The sequence below is a fragment of the Anomaloglossus baeobatrachus genome, chromosome 1 (assembly GCF_048569485.1).
Source record: "Anomaloglossus baeobatrachus isolate aAnoBae1 chromosome 1, aAnoBae1.hap1, whole genome shotgun sequence".
NCBI classification, from domain to species: Eukaryota; Metazoa; Chordata; class Amphibia; order Anura; family Aromobatidae; genus Anomaloglossus; species Anomaloglossus baeobatrachus.
Genome location: NC_134353.1, coordinates 67,453,423 through 67,476,661, shown reverse-complemented (window position 1 = coordinate 67,476,661; position 23,239 = coordinate 67,453,423). Strand labels below are relative to the sequence as shown.

Below are 23,239 nucleotides of genomic sequence, written 5' to 3'. Positions count from 1 at the left end.
GGAGAAACTCCGGAATGGGGCGCAGCACAACCTTGTCCTGGTGGAACACCAGGAAGGGAGCCTTGGATGACAGAGCTGCCAGCTCAGACACTCGCCGAAGCGATGTGATCGCAACAAGAAACGCCACTTTCTGCGACAGCCGAGAAAAGGAAACTTCCTTCAGAGGCTCGAAGGGCGGCTTCTGGAGAGCAACTAGTACCCTGTTCAGATCCCATGGATCTAACGGCCGCTTGTACGGGGGCACAATATGACAGACCCCCTGCAGGAACGTGCGCACCTTGGACAGACGTGCTAGACGCTTCTGAAAAAACACGGATAGTGCCGAAACTTGCCCTTTAAGGGAGCTGAGCGACAAGCCCTTTTCTAACCCCGATTGCAGGAAGGAAAGAAACTTGGGTAATGCAAATGGCCAGGGAGACACTCCCTGAGCCGAGCACCAGGATAAGAAAATCTTCCACGTTCTGTGGTAGATCTTAGCAGAATTCGACTTTCTAGCTTGTCTCATTGTGGCAACGACTCCTTGAGATAATCCTGCAGATGCTAGGATCCAGGACTCAATGGCCACACAGTCAGGTTCAGGGCCGCAGAATTCTGATGGAAAAACGGCCCTTGGGACAGTAAGTCTGGTCGGTCTGGCAGTGACCACGGTCGACCGATCGTGAGATGCCACAGATCCGGATACCACGCCCTCCTCGGCCAGTCTGGGGCGACGAGTATGATGCGGCTGCACTCGGATCTGATCTTGCGTAGCACTCTGGGCAAGAGCGCCAGAGGCGGAAACACGTAAGGGAGCTGAAACTGCGACCAATCTTGAACCAAGGCGTCTGCCGCCAGAGCTCTTTGATCGCGCGACCTCGCCATGAATGCCGGGACCTTGTTGTTGTGCCGGGATGCCATTAGGTCGACGCCCGGCACTCCCCAGCGGCGACAGATTTCCTGAAACACGTCCGGGTGAAGGGACCATTCCCCTGCGTCCATGCCCTGGCGACTGAGGAAGTCTGCTTCCCAGTTTTCGACGCCTGGGATGTGAACCGCGGATATGGTGGATGCTCTGTCCTCCACCCACATCAGAATGCGCCGGACTTCTTGGAAGGCTTGCCGACTGCGCGTCCCTCCTTGGTGGTTGATGTATGCCACCGCTGTGGAGTTGTCCGATTGGATTCGGATCTGCTTTCCTTCCAGCCACTGCTGGAAGGCTAGTAGGGCAAGATACACTGCTCTGATTTCCAGAACATTGATCTGAAGGGTGGACTCCTGCGGAGTCCACGTCCCCTGAGCCCTGTGGTGGAGAAACACTGCTCCCCACCCTGACAGACTCGCATCTGTCGTGACTACTGCCCAGGATGGGGGCAGGAAGGATCTTCCCTGAGATAATGAGGTGGGAAGGAGCCACCATTGTAGAGAGTCCTTGGCCGTCTGGGAAAGCGAGACTTTCCTGTCCAGGGACGTTGACTTCCCGTCCCATTGGCGGAGAATGTCCCATTGAAGTGGGCGCAGATGAAACTGCGCAAAGGGAACTGCTTCCATGGCTGCCACCATCTTCCCTAGGAAATGCATGAGGCGCCGCAAGGGATGCAACTGGCCCTGCAGGAGAGATTGCACCCCTGTCTGTAGTGACCGCTGCTTGTTCAGCGGCAGCTTCACTATCGCTGCTAGAGTATGAAACTCCATGCCAAGATACGTTAGTGACTGAGTCGGTGATAGGATCGACTTTGGAAAGTTGATGATCCATCCGAAAGACTGTAGAGTCTCCAGTGTAGCATTCAGGCTGTGCTGACATGCCTCCTGAGAGGGAGCTTTGACCAATAAGTCGTCTAGGTAAGGGATCACCGAGTGTCCCTGAGAGTGCAAGACTGCTACCACCGCCGCCATGACCTTGGTGAAGACCCGTGGGGCTGTCGCCAGACCAAATGGCAGAGCTACGAACTGAAAATGGTCGTCTCCTATCACAAAACGTAGAAAACGTTGATGTTCTGTAGCAATTGGCACGTGGAGATAAGCATCTTTGATGTCTATTGAGGCAAGGAAGTCTCCTCTGGACATTGAGGCAATGACAGAGCGGAGGGTTTCCATCCGGAACCTCCTGGCATGCACATGTTTGTTGAGCCGTTTTAGGTCCAGAACAGGACGGAATGAGCCGTCCTTTTTTGGAACCACAAAGAGATTGGAGTAAAACCCTTGCCCTTGTTCCTGAGGAGGGACTGGGATCACCACTCCTTCCGCTTTTAGGGAATCCACCGCCTGCAGCAGAGCATCTGCTCGGTCTGGATGTGGGGAGGTTCTGAAGAACCGAGCTGGAGGACGAGAATTGAACTCGATTCTGTACCCGCGAGACAAAATGTCCGTCACCCACCGGTCTTTGACCTGTGACATCCAAATGCCGGAAAAGCGGGAGAGCCTGCCCCCGACCGGCGATGCGGAGGGAGGGGGCTGGAAGTCATGAGGTAGCCGCTTTGGAAGCGGTACCTCCATTTGCTTTCTTGGGGCGTGTGTGAGTCCGCCACGAATCTGAGTTTCTTTGCGTCCTCTGAGTCCCTTTGGACGAGGTAAATGGTGTCTTGCCCGAACCTCGAAAGGACTGAAACCTCTGCTGCCACTTTTTCTGCTGAGGTTTGGATGTTCTGGGTTGTGGTAAAGAGGAGTCTTTACCCTTGGACTGCTTAATGATGTCAGCCAATGGCTCGCCAAACAGTCTATCTCTAGACAAAGGCAAACTGGTTAAACATTTTTTGGAACCAGCATCTGCTTTCCAGTCCTTTAACCACAAGGCTCTGCGCAAAACTACCGAATTGGCGGACGCCATTGAGGTGCGACTGGTAGATTCTAGGACCGCATTGATAGCGTAAGACGCAAACGCCGACATCTGCGTGGTAAGGTGCGCCACTTGCGGCACTGCTGGATGCATGATAGCATCCACTTTTGCTAAGCCAGCTGAAATAGCCTGGAGTGCCCATACGGCTGCGAATGCCGGAGCAAACGACGCGCCGATGGCTTCATAGACAGATTTTAACCAAAGGTCCATCTGTCTGTCATTGGCATCTTTAAGTGAAGCGCCATCCTCCACTGCAACTATGGATCTAGCTGCAAGTTTGGAAATCGGGGGGTCTACCTTTGGACACTGTGTCCAGCGCTTGACCACCTCAGGGGGGAAAGGGAAACGCGTATCTTTAGATCGTTTAGAGAAACGCCTTTCTGGGTGAGCGTCGTGCTTCTGGATTGATTCTCTGAAGTCAGAGTGATCTAACAAAGCACTCAATTTACGCTTGGGATAAAGGAAACGAAACTTCTCCTGCTCCGCAGCCGCCTCTTCTGCTGAAGGGGCTGGGGGAGAAATATCCAACAGCCTATTGATGGCTGAGATAAGGTCGTTTACCATGGCATCCCCATCCGGGGTATCCAGATTGAGAGGGGTTCCAGGAGTGGATTCCTGATCACTCTCATCAGACACATCACAGGGAGACTGATTGCGCTGAGACCCTGAGCAGTGTGAAGACGTCGAGGGTCTTTCCCAGCGAGCCCGCTTAGGGTGGCTGGGGCCATCATCTGAGTCATAATCCTCGGCCTGTGAAGCCGGGGACCCCCCTGTGGGCTGTATACATTCCAAGTAAGGGGGACCTGAGGACAGAGGCCTCGCCGTGCCCAAAGACTGAGCCCCATGCATAGATTGCAATGTTTCAAGGATTTTTGCCATAGACACAGACATATTATCTGCAAAAACTGCAAAGTCTGTCCCTGTCACCGGGGCAGAACTTACAAGCGTCTCAGCCTGGGTCACTACCTCTCCTGACTCCGGCTGGCGAAGCAGCACCGGGTCGGAGCATTGCACACAATGGGGGTCATCGGAGCCTGCTGGTAGATTAGCCCCACATGCAGCACACGCAGTATACACAGCCCTTTTTGCCTTGGCAGCCTTGCGTTTTGAGGATGACATGTTGCTGCTTCCACAGAGCGATCTGGGATATGCAGCCAGAAGCGACCTCACAGTGCAAGAAATACACTATCTATATATCCGCACACAGTACACTGATACACAGTGAGGCACTAGAGGGACCAGCACAGAAAAATCGCTTACCGCCCGCTTAAAAAAGCGGGTGTGTGGTCGCCAGATAGCCCCTAGTCCAGGTCTCCCAGAGCCTTGCGTCCTTCCTCCAGCCAGGCATGCATGTAATGGCTGCCGGCGTCTCAGAGAGGAAGGGGGGCGGGCCCTGGGCGTTCCTGGCCAAGAGCGGGAAGCCTGCTTCCCTCTGTGCCAAGTGAGAGGGCTGGAGCATGTAAATCAGGCTCCAGCCCTCGTCGCTGCTTGCGAACAGCGTCTCTCCCCTACCCTGATTGACAGGGTGGGGGCGGGAACGAATCGGAGCTGCCGGCGTCCTAGGCCCAAAAAGCCGGGGACTAAATTTATAACCGCCGCCGCCGTAAAAGCGCGGACGGCGGATCCCCGGCGCACCACAAGTCACAGCAGCGCCGCCCGGTCCAGAGGGGGTCGGCGCTGCGTTCCCATACACAAAAAAGTCCCCCAGTAATCTGTAGGGACACCAACTCCACGTTGCGGTCCCCGGCGCACTACAACACCCAGCCAGCCCGGAGTGTGTCTGTGCCTGCCGGGGACACAGAGTACCTGTATGATGCAGGGCCTGTCCCTGATCGTACTCCTGCTCCGTCTCCATCAGGTTCTAATGGGTCTGTGGATGGAGCCCGGCGTCAGAGCTGAGAGGCCGGCAGGATCCCACTTCCACAGAGCCCTACAAGGGGATGTGGAAGGAAAACAGCATGTCAGGCTCCAGCCCTGTACCAGAAATAGGTACCTCAACCTTACAACACCATCCAGGGGTGAGAAGGGAGCATGCTGGGAACACTATATGTGTCCTCTTTTCTTCCATCCGAAATAGTCAGCAGCTACTGCTGACTAAAAACTGTGGAGCTATGCATGGAATGTCTGACCTCCTTCGCACACAAAGCTAAAACTGGAGAACCCGTGATACCACGGGGGGGGTATAGCCAGAGGGGGAGGGGCCTTGCACTTTTAATGTAGTGCTTTGTGTGGCCTCCAGAGGGCAGTAGCTATACCCCAATCGTCCCAATCGTCTGGGTCTCCCAATAGAGCGCTGAAGAAAACCCTAATATATGCCAGCACTACTGATATCGAAAAATCCTGAGGTCACACAACCTCTCCCCCACTGTATCAGCACTCAGATGTTACTGGGATCCAAAAACACTAACACAGATGAGGGACTGAATAATATCAAGCATGACAAAACACAAACCTTGCAGAATCATGGAGCTAAGTATACAGACACTTCCAGCAGGGAATGATCCCATTCCACCACAACTCCACACAGACAAATTAGGAGTCATGCATAATATCAAAGCAGAACAACAAAAGATGGTAAACAAACAGCAGAGGTACAAAGACCACTTATCTGAGGGAAGTTCTGATAGTGAGCAGAGCTGGTTACAGAATGTCCTCAACACACTGGAGCAATTGACCACCGGCAAGTAACAAGAGAAAACTACTAAGTTAAATATCCCAATCTGACCCTGATTGCCAGTCCTCTGCAGGTGTGTTGCTTCCATTCCACACATCAACTGCACCACCAGCACTGACCACAAGAGGGAGCCCCAAACTGGAAAACATATTCACAACAGTCCTTTAACTTGAGAAATACAGGCAGATACTTTTCTATCATACAATTGCATTGCGAAAGCATCTGATTGGCTCTAATTTAATTCTGCAGAAGGACAATGACCCCAAACATACAACCAATGTCTATAGGAACTATCTTCAGCATAAAGAAGGACAAGCAATCCTAGAAGTGGTGATCCGGCCCCCGCAGAGCTCCAATCTCACTTTATTCAGTCTGTCTGGGATTATATGAAGAAACAGAAGGATTTGCAGCACAAGCCTCATACACAGAAGATCTGTGGTTAGTTCTCCAAGATGTTTGGAACAACCTCTCCGCTCAGTTCCTTCAAAAACCATTTTCAAAACAGAATTAGTTCTTCTAGGTACACGTCTGCAAAGGATGATCACCAAATATTGATGTAATTAAGATATCTCTATATCAATTAACAAAATGCAAACTAATAACACTTCTCTACCTGAAACCATTCTTACCTTACAGCCTTTTTCCACACTTGGGAGGTATACGATGAAATGAATCTACACAGAACTGGGCCTGAATATGGACTTGTGTTAATAGGTGGAGAATAATTGATCAACCGTCTAAGCAGCGGGCGGTGAGATCAGGAGTGCGCTGTCACTTACCAGCCTCGATAATGAAGCGCGTGCAGCTGATGAGTGAGCAGGCATGGGTCATGTACTCGGCGGAGGCCAGCAGGTTCCACAGCACAGGCTGCTGGAGGGTCAGACAGCAGCAATCCAGAACAGCCTGGAGATCCACGCTCAGCGGGATCTGCTCATGTACCAAGTGCCAGGACACCGCCTGCGGAGAGAAACCGGGTCACACACCGATAACATGGCAGAGAAGTCAATGACCGCATCATAGGTTACCTCCACTGACAGCACCACAAACTTCACAAGCTCCGCTTCCTTCTCTTGGCTTATATGGAAAGAGGGAGGGATTTTTGGTAGAGACATCAAATACTGCGCCAGCGCTCGACAGAGGGTGACAAGGCTGTAGTACACGTCAGCATCACCTAATCCAAAGACAAGAACATGCTCAGTTATCAGGGGGTTAACTGCACAATACACCCCATTTCCATGAATATACACTGAAGTTTTTTTTTTTTTTTCTTCTTCACTGTATATGATGATTATTGGATCCTCAACGATCATTAAAAAGAACTTGCAGCTATCTTCTTATGTAGATGGCTGCTCTTTTATTATTATTTTGCCAGCACGACAGGTACTGGGCTTTTCCATCCACTCTACTTGACTGGATTGTTCCCATTCATTATCATTCTTCCAGCACAATAGGTGCTAGTGTCAAGCGAGAAATTTAGGTGAAGATAGCTACTGGTATCTTCATTCCGAGTATGCAGAGACACGGATCGAATTAGCTATATATAAGCGCAGATATTACTGAATCAGACAATGATCACACAAGACGTGTTCCTTGTATGAGCCAATGTCATAGACTGGGCTCGTGTATTGGAAAAGACTTAATTATACAGAATGCAACATTGAACTTGAAATTACAATAGGGAGTAGGGAGTATTTAACTCCTTAGTTTTTCCCAGTATGTTATAAAATACCTCTCTGCTCATTATTCCTTCTTTCTGTGTGTGAAACTACTGATAAGGCTCCCAAATGAACTTAATATCCTCTTTGTTCATTTGTAGCTTGGTTAACGCTTTCTTGTATATACAGTTTAGAATCATATTATGGTGTCTGTGCAATTGTCATATAGACACACAGATAATTATGCTACTACATTTATATTTTAATTATTTACATACACAGATATTCTTATTATGTTTGAACAAACAATTTACAGCCCAGGCTACCTTCACACTAGACTTTGTCATCCACTCTAATTGACTGGATTGTTCCCTTTCATTAACATGCTGCCAGCACTATAGGTGCTAGACTTTGCCATCTATTCCATTTAAGTGCATTGTTCCCTTTCATTATCATTCTGACAGCACAACACTTACTGGAATTTTTCCATCCACTCTACTTGAGTGGATTGCTCCCTTTTATTATCAAACTGCCAGCCCAACATGTACCTGGACTTTCCCATCCAGTCTACTTGGTTGAATTGTTCCCTTTCATTATCATTCTGCCAGAACAGGTGCTGGGCCTTGCTATCCACTCCACTTGTGTGGATTGTTGATTGAAATTGCCATTGATTCTACCTGATTGGGCAGGTCCTCTTCAACAGCATTCTACCAGCATTGTAGGTGCTGGTATTTCCTTAACCTACTTTACCAACATTCATTGCTCCTTTCATTGCCCAATAGCTTAAGTGCCCTGAATACAAAGCCGACCTCCCGTACCTCACTGCCTGAATGCAGTTTGACAGAAAGACTGATTCCGATGGATCCATCGCCCATAGGCTCTCATTACAACACACGACGGACGCCGACGGCTCCATCGCTGTCCATTTTTTGGACACACACAAAAATCGTTACATTCTGCGCTCCTTCCGCCCGACGGTCAGTCACTCCACGACTGATCTGTCGCGCGACAGATGCAACGCAAGGTCGTCAGTCGCTAATACAAGTCTATGGGGATAAAACCGGAATCCTGCAAAATATTTTGCAGGATACCGTATTTTCTCAAGGCGACAGATTGCGAGTGATGGAAAAAAAAAAAAGACTACAGTGTAAAAGTAGCCTAAGGCTACTTTCACACATCAGTTTTTTTCCATCAGGCACAATCCGGAAAAAAATGGATGAAACGGATCCGGCGCCGGATCCTTTTTATCCCCGATGATTTGTATTAGCGCCGGATTGTGCCTGACAGCCTTGCGTTGCATCCGGCTTTTGCCGGATCCTTCGTAATTGGCTAAAGCGGCGGCTGGATGGAACGTCTCCTGTAACGTTTTTTGTCTCTGACAAAACCGCATGGCACCGGATCCAGCGCGATATGGCGTTATTTACAATGGAAGCCTATGGACGCTGGCAAAAACGGATGTGGCAGCCGGATCAGTTTTTGTAAGGCTTTCACACATCCGGTTTTTGCTGTGCGGCACAATCCGGCTCTTTGCAGAAAAAACGCAACCGTTTTTTTTTGCCGCTGGTTGCATTTTTTCCGCACAGACTTTCATTAGTGCCGGATTGTGCCGCATGGCCTTGCGTTCGGTCTGGTTTTTGCCAGATGCGGCATATTTAGCCCATGCGGCGGCCGGATGGAACGTTGCCTGGCACGTTTTTTGTCCAGCAAAAAAAAACGCATCGCGCCGCATGTGGTTTTTTGCACTGCGCATGCTCAGTAGTGTGCCGCAACCGGCAAAAAACGGACGGGCCGAATGTAAAAACTTATGCAAAGGATGCGTTTTTTTCGCCGCATCCGTTTCATAGGTTTTAGAGCCGGATTTCGCCGCACTGCAAAAACCGGATGTGTGAAAGCAGCCTAAACTGATCATGCTCCAATTTATTGAAAAAAAAAAAAGATGCAGCAAAAAAAAAAAAAAAAAAGGGGCAAAACGGATGCAAAAACGGATGCGCCGGACCAGTTTTTTTGACGGATCAGGTATACCGGAACCATAAAAAAAAGCATCAGGCGGATCCGTTTTTTGCATATTCTGCGCCGGATCCGTTGCATCAGGCACACGCCGGATTGTGCCTGATGCCAAAAAAACTGATGTGTGAAAGTAGCCTAACATGGCTGTGAGACGAACAGACTAATTACCTAACACCGTGCTCAGCTTCTCCCAGTAGGAGCTTCCGTCCACAGGCTGCAGCGGCTGAAAGAGCTGATGAGTGTCCGGAAGCTGCTGAACCGTCTGCGAGATCACATCCAGAATCACAGATCTTGTGGTTTCAAAGAAAGTGCTGTTCTGATCCGCCACCATCTGGTTCACTCCCAGGGACAGACACGGGGCGAGCAGGCTCAGGTTAAACTCCTACAACGGGAAGAAAAGGTCATGTTAGTTTGATGCACCGGTGTTCACATCATTATATTCAGTGATGTAATAAAAAAAAAAAAAAAATCTTTATTTTTATATAGCACTAACATATTCCGCAGCACTTTACAATCATCAGGAACACTGTCCCCATTGGGGCTCATAATCTAAAGTCCCTATCTGTATGTCTTTGTAGTGTGGGAGGAAACCGGAGACCCAGAGGAAACCCACGCAAACACGGGGAGAACATACAGACTCCTTGCAGATGGTGTCCTTGGTGGAATTTGAACCCTGGACCCCAGCGCTGCAAGACTACAGTGCTAACCACTGAGCCACCACAAGACTGCAGTGCTAACCACTGAGCCACCACAAGACTGCAGTGCTAACCACTGAGCCACCATAAAGCTGCAGGCAGCACTGCTCAATGTCCATATACAAGTGGAAAACATCTCCTTGCAAATAATATTCAGCTGGAAGGGACCTATTAGTATAATGCACTCTTATTAAAAAGGATTCCACGTTCCTCTCCTCCAGACGGCAGCAACAAGTGTTCCTTGCATAGATATGATATAATATAAACCCTTCTTATTAGAGGGATTGTTCAGAGCTGCTTCCTTCTGGATCAGGTGTGTGGTCTCGCCAAAGTTACAACCCTACATACCTGCTGAAACTGTGGAAATGTGGGCTCCATACGTGGCTCACCTACACTTACTAAATGCATTGATATTTGGCTTTAAAAAGATCCCAGACCGTTACATTGGTATTGGGGTCTTCCAATTCTCCTCCAACAGATGCTGTCAGGATGGAGCATTATCGTAGTGGTGCAATTCAATGATCAAAACTATTGTTTTGTGGGAGGCGAGCCACCCTCCGCGTTGTATGGTAGAGCCTTTATCCTCTCCCCCCTAAGGCAAACACATGCTCGGCTGAACTTGGTGTTATAAGAGGGTTTGCTGACAGCTATCGGAGGTTTATGGGCGGCTTTAACCTGTCAGGTCCACGAGCAGTTCTGGATGCATATTGCTGATCCCTGCCTAACCGTCCCTGTATACACTAGCATAGATAAAGGGATCTATAGAAAAAGTATTTCTAAAGATCCTTTATCATATGCTAATGAGCGTGGGGACTAGTCCCAAGGGCGTTAGTTCCTGCGCTCATTCCGCCCTCTTAGCATGTTAACACGCCCACAGGGGCGTACTAACATGCTATTCAATGCTCATTGCCAAGTGTCATTAGCAGTGACGTGTACCTGTGTCCATTGTCACTGCTTCAGAAGACAGGCGTAAGATCAGTGCGCATGATCAGACTGCCCCGCACTTCTGGTCATGCACCCCAGACCTCTCTGAAGTCGGGATGCGTATAGTGCCCATGACCGGAGGTGCCAGGGACTTCTGATCATGCACACTGACCCTAAACCCGGTGTCTGATGTCGTGACAACGCACACAAATACGCACGTCACTGCCAATGATGCTTGGCAATGGGCATTGAATAGCATGTTAGTATGCCTCTGTGGGTGTGCTAACAAGCTAAGAGGGCGGACTAGTGTGGGGAAAAAAAAATCACACCCTTGTGACTAGTCCCTGGCCTCATTAACATATCATAAAGGATCTTTAGAAATACTTTTTCTAAAGATCCCTTTATCTATGCTAGTGTATACAGGGACAGTTAGGCAGGGATTAGCATTGTGCACCCAGAACTGCTCACTTTAAGGATTGGGTAATTTTTAAGTTTACTCCTTCCGTTATTCCAGGAACCATAACTTTTTTTTATTTTTCTGTTGCTATAACCACAACAGGGCTTGCTTTTTGGTGAGCAGAATTGTACTCTTGAATGACACCATCCATTTTATCATATGATGTAATGGTAAGCGGGGGAAAAAAATTCCAAGTGTTGCAAAGTATATTATATATATATATGTGAAAATTCTGCAATTGTTTTTTTTCCCCTGAGTTCATTTGACCATAAAACGGACCTGGCAATAAGATTCTCAGGGTCAGTGCCATTATGTAGATACCAATCATTACATCAGTTATCATGTACAGGGAAATATGGAAGCCTGCATCAAAGGCAGGGAGAAGACCCTTGATGTACACAGCACGTCATGAGTAGTTAAGGTACATTTTCACAAACCGACAGGCTGCATTTAGCGACTGATGATCAGAAATTTACCGATCAGCAGTTATTAAAAAACCTATTCACACAGGCAGATCAGTCTTAGAGGGAACATGCAAAATACACTCCTTCTATGCCTCGAACTACAAAATAATAAGATTTGTTTTACGAGCGCTCGGGAAATCATTACAGCACACAAACTTTGTGGTGTACTGAAAGTCTCTGGTTTATTACATTATGTGACTAGTTTATATAGTACCTCACACAAAGAAATAACTCCTCCAATAACGTTTATTACATCATGTGACCAGTTTATATAGTACCTCACACAAAGAAATAACTCCTCCAATAAGGTTTATTATATCATGTGACCAGTTTATATAGTACCTCAAACAAAGAAATAACTCCTCCAATAAGAGCAGTAGGGGCGTGACAGAAATGTGAAACTTACCCGCCCATCAGTGCTAGCTGAACCCTACATTACAGGAACAAAATGAAATCTATTCTCTCACACCTGTAATCAGGATTTCCCAGTATAAACTAAAAGCACAACCTTTATCTGCTTTATTACCGCACTCTTTCGACCTGGATCTAAGCCCCAACTGCTCCTGTATATTCTAAAAAAAACTCTGGTATACAGCACGGTCTGGTACAGTGGCTGTCTTATTTTTTCAGCACCTCCACAATCCTTGCAGCTGCCGTCCTCATGTGGATTACGTGTCCTACATCATCAACAGATTACTGCTAATCTTGTGCCTGTGTAGTCGAAGAGCTGCGCAGGTGTCTATTGCTCGGCCCTCAGCAGAACATAACAAAGTCCTCTAATGCGCATGCGCCAACTTCACTTTTGGTAAACAGGCGCTGGCGCATTACAGGACTTTGTTCTTCCCTTAGTACGCAAAGAAAACTGCGCCTGCACTGTAATTGTATCCGAGGATGATGTAGGACCATCCACATCAATCAAGCCAGGAGGCCGGCAGCCGCAGAGATTGAGGTGCTACGAGGCAAAAAAAAAGGATGACACTGCGCACTGATTGCCAAATTTATCGGCAGTACATGTGCTGATACGCTGCAGGGAACGATGACATTCTGTGCAGCACAAAAGATAATTTCACCGGATAAATAAGCATTGTACATAATCACCAGCTTGGTACATTGCAAAACTATCATAAACCGAGCGCCTCTAAGGCTATGCACGCTTGTGGAGTATTTGGTTGCAGGAATTTCTGCATCTCTTGACAAGAAAACTGCAGCCCAAAACATACTTTTTTTTTTTGCATGTGATTTTTTGTCGCTTTCAATGGTGAAACACGCAGGCAAAAAAAGATTATTCTCTGCACCAAATTTGCAAGAAAAAACCCTCAACAAATGCACAAAATGTCAGGTTTCTGATTAACTTTGTTGGCATCAGGAATTGCTTGCAGTTTTGCGACAAAATTGCATTAAAAAAAAAAAGATAAGAACGCACGGTGCACACAGCGTTACAGCGTAAGTCTGTGTGCGCACGGTGCGTTTTTGATGTGTTTTTTTCTGTTTAGTTTTGGTGCAGTTTGTGGCCCAAATCTGCAGATCGCTCCTTATCCCAGCAAAGTCAACGACAATTCTGAAGGGCTGTGCGCACGTTGCTTATATTTTACTTCTAGATTTGGTGCAGAAAAAAAAACGCAGTGTGTCAATGTTGGTGCATTTTTTTTTTAGCTTTTACACCCAAGAAAGCATGGCACAAAAAAGCACCAAAAAAACGGACCACACATTGCGTTTTTTGGTGTGTTTTTCTGCCACAAAGGTGCAGATTTCATGCAGAAAATATCTTCACCAAATCTGCAGCACGTGCACACTTTGAGTATCTGGCTGTAGAATTTCTGCATCTCTTGGCAGGAAAAACGCAGCGCAAAAATGTGTTTTTTTCATTGCTTTCAATGGTTAAAAACACAGAAAAAAAAAACCAAACAAACAACAAACACTGAAAGAATTGACATGCTGCAGATTATTTTCTGCACCAAATCTGCAAGGAGACAAAAAAAAACCCCTACACATGTGCACTACACTCCAGGCTTCCCAGTGACTTTACTGGCAGTAGCAGTTTCTTGCTCTTTTGTGACAAAACTGCACTACAAAAAGCATAAAAAAAAAGCAATAAAAGCGCACTGTGTGCACACCGCCTGAAAGGACCCTTAGTCATGTACGCGATACCTTGCTGGCCATGAAGGCAAGACGCTCCGAAGCAGGGATTCGATTCACCAGTTCTGCTCCTTCCAGCAGCGCAGAATCAGAGTGAGCGTAACACTGCGACCGCACCAGAGACACGTACCAATCCTGCCACGAGAGGTGGGGGGAAAAATTATACACAAAATTACTGCAAGCATATAAAAAACTGATAGGAAAAGGTCTATAATTTGCCATTCCTGCACTGGTCTTGAAAGTATTCTGTGCCTGCGTAGATGCAGGAGATAGCACTGCCAGCTGTATATATGCGGGCACAGAAGACCGAGGAGAGGGTCACATTGGTGGATGTGCATGGCAGCGGCATTGGCTGACAACACACTGAATCCAGAAGCAAAAAAGGCAGAGAACAAGAGTGTCAAGGGGTTAGGGCTTTCTATAAGTGCATGCCAGACTATGAGGGTTTTGGGGCCGTTTCACACATCCGGCATTTCGCCCTATTGGGCGCACTCCAGTACAGTGTATACAGTACAATGGCAGCGCAACAAGCTCCGGTCACACCCGGAAGTTGTCGCGATGCCATTGTACTGCTAGTGTATCACACTGTACTGGAGTGCGCTGAATACGGTGAAAAGCCGGATGTGTGAAAGTAGCCTTAGAGACTTCATCAAAATTTTCGGAATCTAGTTTCTCATCCGTGAACAGTTAGTGCAGCCGTGATAATCCCACCTCATCAGCTTCCAACGTCTCCAGCCGTGGCTGATTTTTCCCGTCCAGCGGGTGCGAGGTGACTAACGGTAGCGGGCTGATTGTTTCTGGTGCCACAGTTGATCGATATCTGTCCAGCAGAGAAAAAAGTCTTTGGTGCCTAAAAAAAAAAATAAATAAAAAAATCGAAAGATGAAAGAGTGAATGATGTCAGTTGTGATGCACTGCGGTAATCAGCATTAGTTTGTGATCACAAAGCTCAGGAGAAGATCTGATACTTTCTTGGCTCATCGACTTCTTTAGGAAGAGCATGTCTACAGGGTGATCATTGGGCCCCCATTCATCCAAAGTCCTAGAGGTGCAACGGCACATCGAAAGCACCCAAGACATGTTTTATGCCATAAATGTGTTGTGAAGGTCCAGGCTATGAATCAATTGTCCACATAATAAGATCTGTGTTTGTATGATTATTGTTCAGATGCTGATGTACATACCAGGATGCGCCTTTGGAATGTGCCATTGAAACAAATTATACTAGGCTGAACAATGCAAGTATTCATAACATACTGAGAGAATTTATAATCTGCTGGTTCACACCATGTGGGATGTGGACTCCTTGTTCATGCTCAGCAAGGTGTTAAAGATAATGAAGCCAAAATGTACAATGAACAAAGAAGTATTCAGTAGCTGGTTCAAACTGGGATTAGGAAGCCAGTAACATGCTGATGACGTACTATATAGACTTTGCTGATTATCTCTGACCAATCAGGGACAATGTTGAAGTGAATAACTGTGTGTATTTTATAATATACAGATTAGAGGAGCATTGAGCCTCTCCCGGATAGAGACAAGTCTCTGTGTGGCCATTTTTCCTCATACATACATCTGCGTAGATTTTATTTGGACTCTGACCCTGAAGACTCTTTAACGGTCTCCCCCGACAGTGTCTGATATCCCTGTAATACAGACGTAAATATCGCTTTTTGTCTACCAATTTTTCCAATTACCTTTGTGCTAATCCACTGCTCTGCAGGTACTCCTGCATCTTGTCCAACTCATCTATAGGTAACTGGCACACGCTATTCTGTAAGGGAACAAGACCACATTTCCAGATTAAGAATTTCTAAGTATATATATTACAAATTGATATGACATAAAATGTTGTTACATGAAAATCCTGACAAAAAAAGGCCAACCCCTTTAAAAAAGAGAATTTTGTTTACTTACCGTAAATTCTTTTTCTTATAGTTCCGTATTGGGAGACCCAGACATTGGGTGTTTAGCTTCTGCCTCCGGAGGACACACAAAGTACTACACTCAAAAGTGTAGCTCCTCCCTCTGAGCCTATACACCCCCTGGAGATCCAGATCTAGCCAGTTTAGTGCAAAAGCTGAAGGAGAATAGCCACCACAAGTAAAAACAGAGCAAGAACCGGAACAACCGGAGACTCTGTCAACAACAACATCCGGTGATAACACACGGAACAAGAAAGTGCCAACAGGCAACAGGGAGGGTGCTGGGTCTCCCAATACGGAACTATAAGAAAAAGAATTTACGGTAAGTAAACAAAATTCTCTTTTTCTTTATCGTTCCTATGGGAGACCCAGACATTGGGACGTCTCAAAGCAGTCCATGGGTGGGAAATAAACAGAACAACTAAGAAGTAGGCAGAACCTAACTTCACAAGTGGGCGACAGCCGCCTGAAGGATGAGTCTGCCCAAGCTCGCATCTGCCGAAGCATGAGCATGCACTTGGTAGTGCTTTGAAAAGGTATGCAGGCTAGTCCAAGTGGCAGCCTGACAGACTTGTTGAGCCGTAGCCTGGTGCCTGAAAGCTCAAGAGGCACCGACAGCTCTGGTCGAGTGTGCCTTGATCCCCGGCGGGGGAGGCACCTGAGAACACTGGTAGGCGTCCGAAATGGTCGACCTAATCCAACGGGCTAAGGTCGGCTTAGAAGCAGAGAGGCCCTTGCGCCGACCTGTGGTTAGCACAAAAAGAGAGGTGCACCGCCTAAGAACAGCGGTGCGAGACATATAGATCCGGAGCGCATGCACCAGATCCAAAGTATGCAACGCTTTTTCAAAGCGATGAACAGGAGCCGGACAAAAGGAAGGTAGGGTAATGTCCTGGTTAAGGTGGAAAGGAGAGACCGCCTTAGGACGGAGAACCACCTTGTCTTGATGAAAAACCAAAAAAGTTGACTCCGAAGAGAGCGCAGCCAAATCAGAGACTCCTGAGGGAAGTTATGGCCACTAGAAAGACCACTTTCTGTGAAAGACGAAACAAAGAAACCTCCCTAAAAGGCTCAAAGGGGGGTTTCTGCAAAACCGTGAGGACCAAGTTAAGGTCCCAGGGATCCAAGGGCCGCCGGTAAGGCGGAATGATGTGAGACGCGCCCTGCATGAAGGTGCGGACCTGAGCCAGCCGGGCGAGACGCCGCTGGAACAGCACTGACAGAGCTGAGACTTGTCCCTTAAGAGAGTTGAGGGACAGTCCCAGCTGCAGACCGGACTGTAGGAAGGACAGAAGGGTCGGCAAGGAAAATGGCCAAGGAGGATGGCCGGAAGAGCGACACCAGGACAGGAAAATTTTCCAAGTCCTGTGATAGATCTTGGCGGAGGAAGACTTACGGGCCCGAGTCATAGTGGAGATGACTTCAGGAGGGATACCAGAAGTCGTCAAGATCCAGGACTCAAGAGCCACGCCGTCAATCTGAGAGCCGCAGAATTCTGGAGGAAAAACGGACCTTGTGAGAGAAGGTCTGGACGGTCCGGAAGATGCCACGGCATCTCTACGGACAGATGGAGCAGGTCTGGGTACCAAGCTCGCCTGGGCCAGTCCGGTGCAATGAGGATGACTCGACGGCCCTCCATTCTGATCTTGCGCAGGACTCTGGGCAAGAGAGCTAGAGGGGGAAACACGAAGGACAGACAAAACTGGGACCAGTCTTGAACCAGAGCGTCCGCGGCGAATGCCTGAGGATCGTGGGAGCGAGCCACGTAAACCGGAACCTTGTTGTTGTGACGGGATGCCATTAGGTCCACGTCCGGAGTGCCCCACTTGCGGCAGATTGACTGAAACACTGCCGGATGCAGGGACCACTCGCCGCCGTCCACGGTTTGACGGCTGAGATAATCTGCCTCCCAGTTTTCCACGCCTGGGATGTGGACTGCGGATATGGTGGACTTGGAGTCCTCCGTCCATTGAAGGATGCGTTGTACCTCCAACATTGCCAGGCGGCTGCGTGTCCCGCCTTGGTGATTGATGTAGGCAACTGCTGTCGCGTTGTCTGACTGGACTCGGATGTGCTTGCCCGCCAACAGGTGGTGAAAAGCTAGGAGAGCTAGAAGCACAGCTCTGATTTCCAGCACATTGATCGAGAGGACTGACTCGGACGGAGTCCAAGTGCCCTGCGCTCGGTGGTGGAGATATACCGCTCCCCAGCCGGACAGACTGGCATCCGTGGTGAGAATCACACAGGACGGGGTCAGGAAGGAGCGCCCCTGAGACAGAGAGAGAGGGGCCGAAGCCACCACTGAAGAGAGCTCCTGGTCTGTGGCGACAGAGCCACTAACCTGTGCAAGGAGGAAGGCCGCTTGTCCCAACAGCGGAGAATGTCCAGCTGCAGGGGACGCAGATGGAACTGGGTGAAGGGAACAGCCTCCATTGACGCCACCATCGTCTCGAACTGCATCCCTAGGTACGTGAGACTCTGGGTCGGAGTCAGAGTGGATTTGGGAAGATTGACAATCCACCCGAAATTGGGCTAGAGTGGCAAGAGTGAGCGAGACACTCCGCTGACAGTCTGCGCTGGATGAAGCCTTGACTAGAAGGTCGTCCAGGTAAGGAATCACTGCCAACCCCTGGAGGTGCAGAACCGCAACCACTGCTGCCATGACCTTGGTGAATACTCGAGGGGCCGTGGGTAACCCGAAGGGGAGAGCCACGAATTGGAAATGTTCCTCTCCGATTGCAAAACGTAGCCAACGCTGGTGAGAAACTGCAATTGGCACATGCAGATAGGCATCTCTGATGTCGATGGATGCCAGGAAATCCCCTTGGGTCATTGATGCAATGACTGACCGCAGAGACTCCATGCGAAAATGCCGCTCCTGAACATGCTTGTTGAGAAGCTTGAGATCCAGGATGGGCCGGAAGGAACCGTCCTTTTTGGGGACTAGGAAGAGATTTGAGTAGAAACCTCTTAACCGTTCCCGGCCGGGAACCGGTACAATTACTCCGTTGGCCTGCAGGGATGCCACGGCCTGTGAGAAGGCGGCAGCCTTGGAGCAGGGGGGAGTTGACAGAAAAAATCTGTTTGGCGGGCTGGAAGAGAATTCTATCCTGTAGCCGTGGGAGATAATATCCCGCACCCACTGATCGGAGACATGTTGAAACCACACGTCGCCAAAGTGGGAGAGCCTGCCACCGACCAAGGACGTTGCTGGCGCGGACAGATAGTCAAGAGGAGGCTGCCTTAGTGGCAGCAGCACCTGCGGTCTTCTGTGGACGCGCTTTTGTGCGCCAGCTGGATTTTGGTCCTTGGCAGTGTTAGTGGACGAGGCCGAGGGCTTAGAGGACGACCAGTTGGAGGAACGAAAGGAACGAAACCTCGACTGATTCCTACCCTGGACAGGTTTCCTGGTTTTGGTTTATGGCATGGAAGTACTCTTCCCGCCAGTTGCTTCCTTAATAATTTCATCCAGCTGTTCACCGAACAGCCGGGACCCAGCAAAAGGGAGCCCCGCAAGGTACTTCTTAGAAGAAGAATCTGCCTTCCACTCTCGAAGCCACAAGGTCCTGCGGATAGCGAGGGAATTAGCCGAAGCCACCAGCATGGCAGACATGGCATAGGATGAAAAAGCCGAAGATTGGGAAGTTAAGGCAACCATCTCGGGCATAGATTCCCTGGCGAGGGAATGCATCTCCTCTAGAGAAGCAGAGATGGCTTTGAGAGCCCACACTGCTGCAAAAGTCGGGGAGAACGAGGCCCCTGCCGCCTCAAATACAGATTTGGCCAGAAGGTCAACCTGGCGGTCTGTGGAATCCTTAAGCGAGGTGCCATCAGCCACTGATACAACGGTCCGGGCTGAGAGTCTAGACACCGGGGGGTCTACCTTTGGTGAATGAGCCCACTCCTTGACCACCTCAGGTGGAAAGGGAAAACGGTCATCAGAACCACGCTTTGGAAAGCGTTTGTCAGGGCAGGCCCTGGGCTTGGTCACAACGGCCTGAAAACTGGAGTGGTTAAAGAACACACTCTTCGTCCTCTTAGGCGAGGTAAACTTGTGCTTTTCTGCCAGAGAGGGTTGTTCCTCTGATACTGGCGGATTGAGATCCAGTACAGAATTAATGGACGCAATCAAATCACTAACATCCGAGTCACTGTCGGACAGACCAATGGGGCACATGGAGGTAGTCTCCGAGCCCCCAGTAAAGGCATCCTCCTCATCCTGCGAGTCAGCTTCTGAAACCGAGCCGCGGGACGAAGGAGAGGGGGCCCTGCGTCTCTTATTAGAAGGACGGGGCCTGGGACCAGATGATGAATCCTCTGTGAGCTCCGGTCCTGAGAGAGACCTAGCAGCAGAGGCACCCTGTGACGGGGGCTGATGCATGCTCAGCAGAGTCATGGACAGATGTCCCATGGAATCAGCAAAAGACTGGGAGATAGACCTGGTTAAGGATTCTACCCAAGCCGGGGGTTCAGCCACAGGAGCCGGAGCAGCCTGAGAGACCCCTGGGGGGGCGATTCCAGGCTGAGGCATCGTCAGGTTAGAGCAGGCATCACAATGTGGATAGGTGCTCGGTTCCGGCAGCAGGAGCTTACATGCAGTGCATACTGAAAACAGCTTTGGCGCCTTGCTCCTTGTGTGAGACATGCTGCTGGAGTGAGGGCTCTGCCAGAATGACCCCCAGAGAGTATATACAGAAGGTCCACAACCAGAGGTTGTGGCTTACCAGACCGCTGGAGCTGTTTGTGTGCCCTCCAGATCCCGAAGCCCGGACTCCCAAGCACCTCAGCAGGGATGCTGCAGACCAGTGGTGATCACAGGGAAAACGCTGAGAAAATGGCCACCGGAGTGAAGAGAGGGGGCGGGACTCACTCTGAGAGCGGGATCTGGAGGGCCAAAGAGATTCACAGGGGAGGAGACATGTACTCAGTGAGGAGTGTCTCTCCCCTTTGTAGAACGGCCGCTGGGCGGAGCCGCGCTGTCCCTCTGCATGGATGACATGCGAGGGCAGTGAAACCGAAAGTAGGCCTCCGGCAAAGCCTAAATTTGAGCGGTGCGGCCGCCGCGCAGGCACTATCGGCGCGGTTCTCAGGCGACAGCCAGAGAACCCGCCGGAAATGTCATAAAAATCACTCAGCACACTCTCCCACCACAATAAAGTACAAGGGACCCCCACAAATAAACGTTTCAGGTACTTAGCTTGCTGAGACGCAGGGTAGCCAGTCCCTGGGGATGAGTGCTCCGGTCCAGCAGGATCCTAAAGGGCTGCGGATGGAGACCGGTCTCATGCCAAGCATGGAGAACCGTGCTGGCTCCCACTTCAAGCCAGAGCCCCAGAGGGATGGTGAAGGAGCACGGCATGTAAGGCTCCAGCCTGGGAATCAACCTTAACAGCACCGCCGACACAGTGGGGTGAGAAGGGACATGCCGGGGGTCCAGGCTTGGACCCGCTTTTCTTCAAACTCTTTCCAAAAATGAAAAATCAGATGAGAATGCATGTGTGGATGTGACCTCCTGAACACAAAGCGATAAACTGGCTAGATCTGGATCTCCAGGAGGTGTATAGGCTCAGAGGGAGGAGCTACACTTTTTAGTGTAGTACTTTGTGTGTCCTCCGGAGGCAGAAGCTATACACCCAATGTCTGGGTCTCCCATAGGAACGATAAAGAAATGCATAATAAAAACTTCATGGGTTAGATTTTTTTTCCAGAATATACAATAGATGCTCAATCAAATTAGGATCTGGGCAATTAGAAAGCCAACAAGAAAACGTTTTCCATGTTCTGATTTTCAGGAAGGCACTGCTGCCCTGTCACCTAGGCAAAATTTGGCCTAGGCGCTGGATCAGTTCCGCCAACCTTACAGCAGCACTTGCAGGTTCCAAAGCAATGAGCTTGTGAGTGCTGCGCTCCTTTCCTAGGAACCAGCCACCTTTGATAAGAGTGCAGTGGTGGTCAATGGCTTAGACAATGAGTAGAATAGTAAACTATATGATTAAAAATCCCTCTGTTCTTGAAACTAGATAAGAATTTTAATAAAAGGGTCAATTGCAAAGTTGCCAGTTTTCTCAAGCACTTTGCAAATGTTTCCCATTTAAGTAAAGGGGAATAAGATGATTTTGGGTACTCACCATAAAATGTTTCTTCGAGCTTTCATTGGGGGAGAAAATGGACCATGGGTGCATGCGACTAAACCTAGAAGGCTGACACTATGCAACAAAAGTTATCCCCTCCCCAGTAGTATACACCCACCAACTGGCACGGAGGTGATCAGTTAGTGAGAAAGCAGTAGAAGTAACAGTAAGGTAAGAACATAATGAAGTAATTTAGGTAAAACAGCAGAAGATATAGCAACTGAATACAAGGGCGGCTGCTGTGCCCCTGCTAATGAAGGCTCCAAGAAAGATTTTATGGCAAGTACCAAAACTCTTCTCGATCGCTTCATTGGGGTACACAGGAGACTATGGGAAGTATTAAAGCAGTCCCAAGTGTGGGCAAAGGATTGTACCCGCAAGTCTGAGCTTGGACCACTGCAGCCTGCAAGACCCTTCTACCACGGCTCGCATCCGAAGAAGGATAGGTGTTAACTTGGTAAAATCTTGTGAAGGTATGAATGGAAGACCACGTAGAAGACTTGCATAACCACAAGACCTGATCCTGCTGAAGGACAACCTAGGAGGTCTCACCACATGAGTGGAGAGAGCCGTGACCTTTATTGGGCGCACTCTGTCCCTTTCCGGTAAGCTTCAAAAAGGTGGCAGACGGGATCCAGTGGGCAAGGGAGGATCTGGAGGAAGGAAGTCCTCTGCGATGACCAAGCAGATTCACAAAAAAGAGAATTTTGTTTACTTACCGTAAATTCTTTTTCTTATAGTTCCGTCATGGGAGACCCAGACCATGGGTGTATAGCTACTGCCTCCGGAGGACACACAAAGTTACTACACTCAAAACGTGTAGCTCCTCCCTCCTAGCATATACACCCCCTGCTAGCCAGTCCTAGCCAGTTTAGTGCAAAAGCTGAAGGAGGACATCCACCCACAAGTAGAGATAGAGTAAAACCCGGAATAACCGGAGCCTCTGTCTACAACAACAGCCGGTGAAGACACACGGAACAAGAAACTTGCCAACAGGCAATAGGGAGGGTGCTGGGTCTCCCATGACGGAACTATAAGGAAAAGAATTTACGGTAAGTAAACAAAATTCTCTTTTTCTTTATCGTTCCTATGGGAGACCCAGACCATGGGACGTCCCAAAGCAGTCCATGGGTGGGAATAAACAGACAACTGAGAAGCAGGAAAACCCAACTTCACAAATGGGCGACAGACACCTGAAAGATGCGTCTGCCGAAGCCCGCGTCTGCCAAAGCAAGAGCACGCCTTGGAGAGAGCTTCGAAAAAGTATGCAGACTAATCCGAGCTGCCGTCTGACAGACCTACTGAGCCGTAGCCTGAAAGCCGAAAAGGCACCGACAGGTCTGATCAAATGTGCTCTGA

General features: G+C 49.0%; 1 protein-coding gene across 4 annotated transcripts in view; it reads right to left on the bottom strand.

The window, feature by feature from the left end:
* The window catches only part of HTT (huntingtin), a 399,016-nt gene that overhangs the window by 68,485 nt on the left and 307,292 nt on the right, over nucleotides 1-23,239 (bottom strand). For all 4 annotated transcript variants that reach the window (XM_075346836.1, XM_075346838.1, XM_075346839.1 and 1 more), the window contains 6 exons: nucleotides 15,522-15,598; nucleotides 14,536-14,674; nucleotides 13,837-13,959; nucleotides 9,317-9,530; nucleotides 6,512-6,657; nucleotides 6,266-6,443 (listed from right to left, as the gene is read on the bottom strand). In XM_075346836.1, coding sequence (XP_075202951.1) covers nucleotides 6,266-6,443; nucleotides 6,512-6,657; nucleotides 9,317-9,530; nucleotides 13,837-13,959; nucleotides 14,536-14,674; nucleotides 15,522-15,598 — 877 coding nt within the window. The remainder of the gene's footprint in view (nucleotides 1-6,265; nucleotides 6,444-6,511; nucleotides 6,658-9,316; nucleotides 9,531-13,836; nucleotides 13,960-14,535; nucleotides 14,675-15,521; nucleotides 15,599-23,239) is intronic.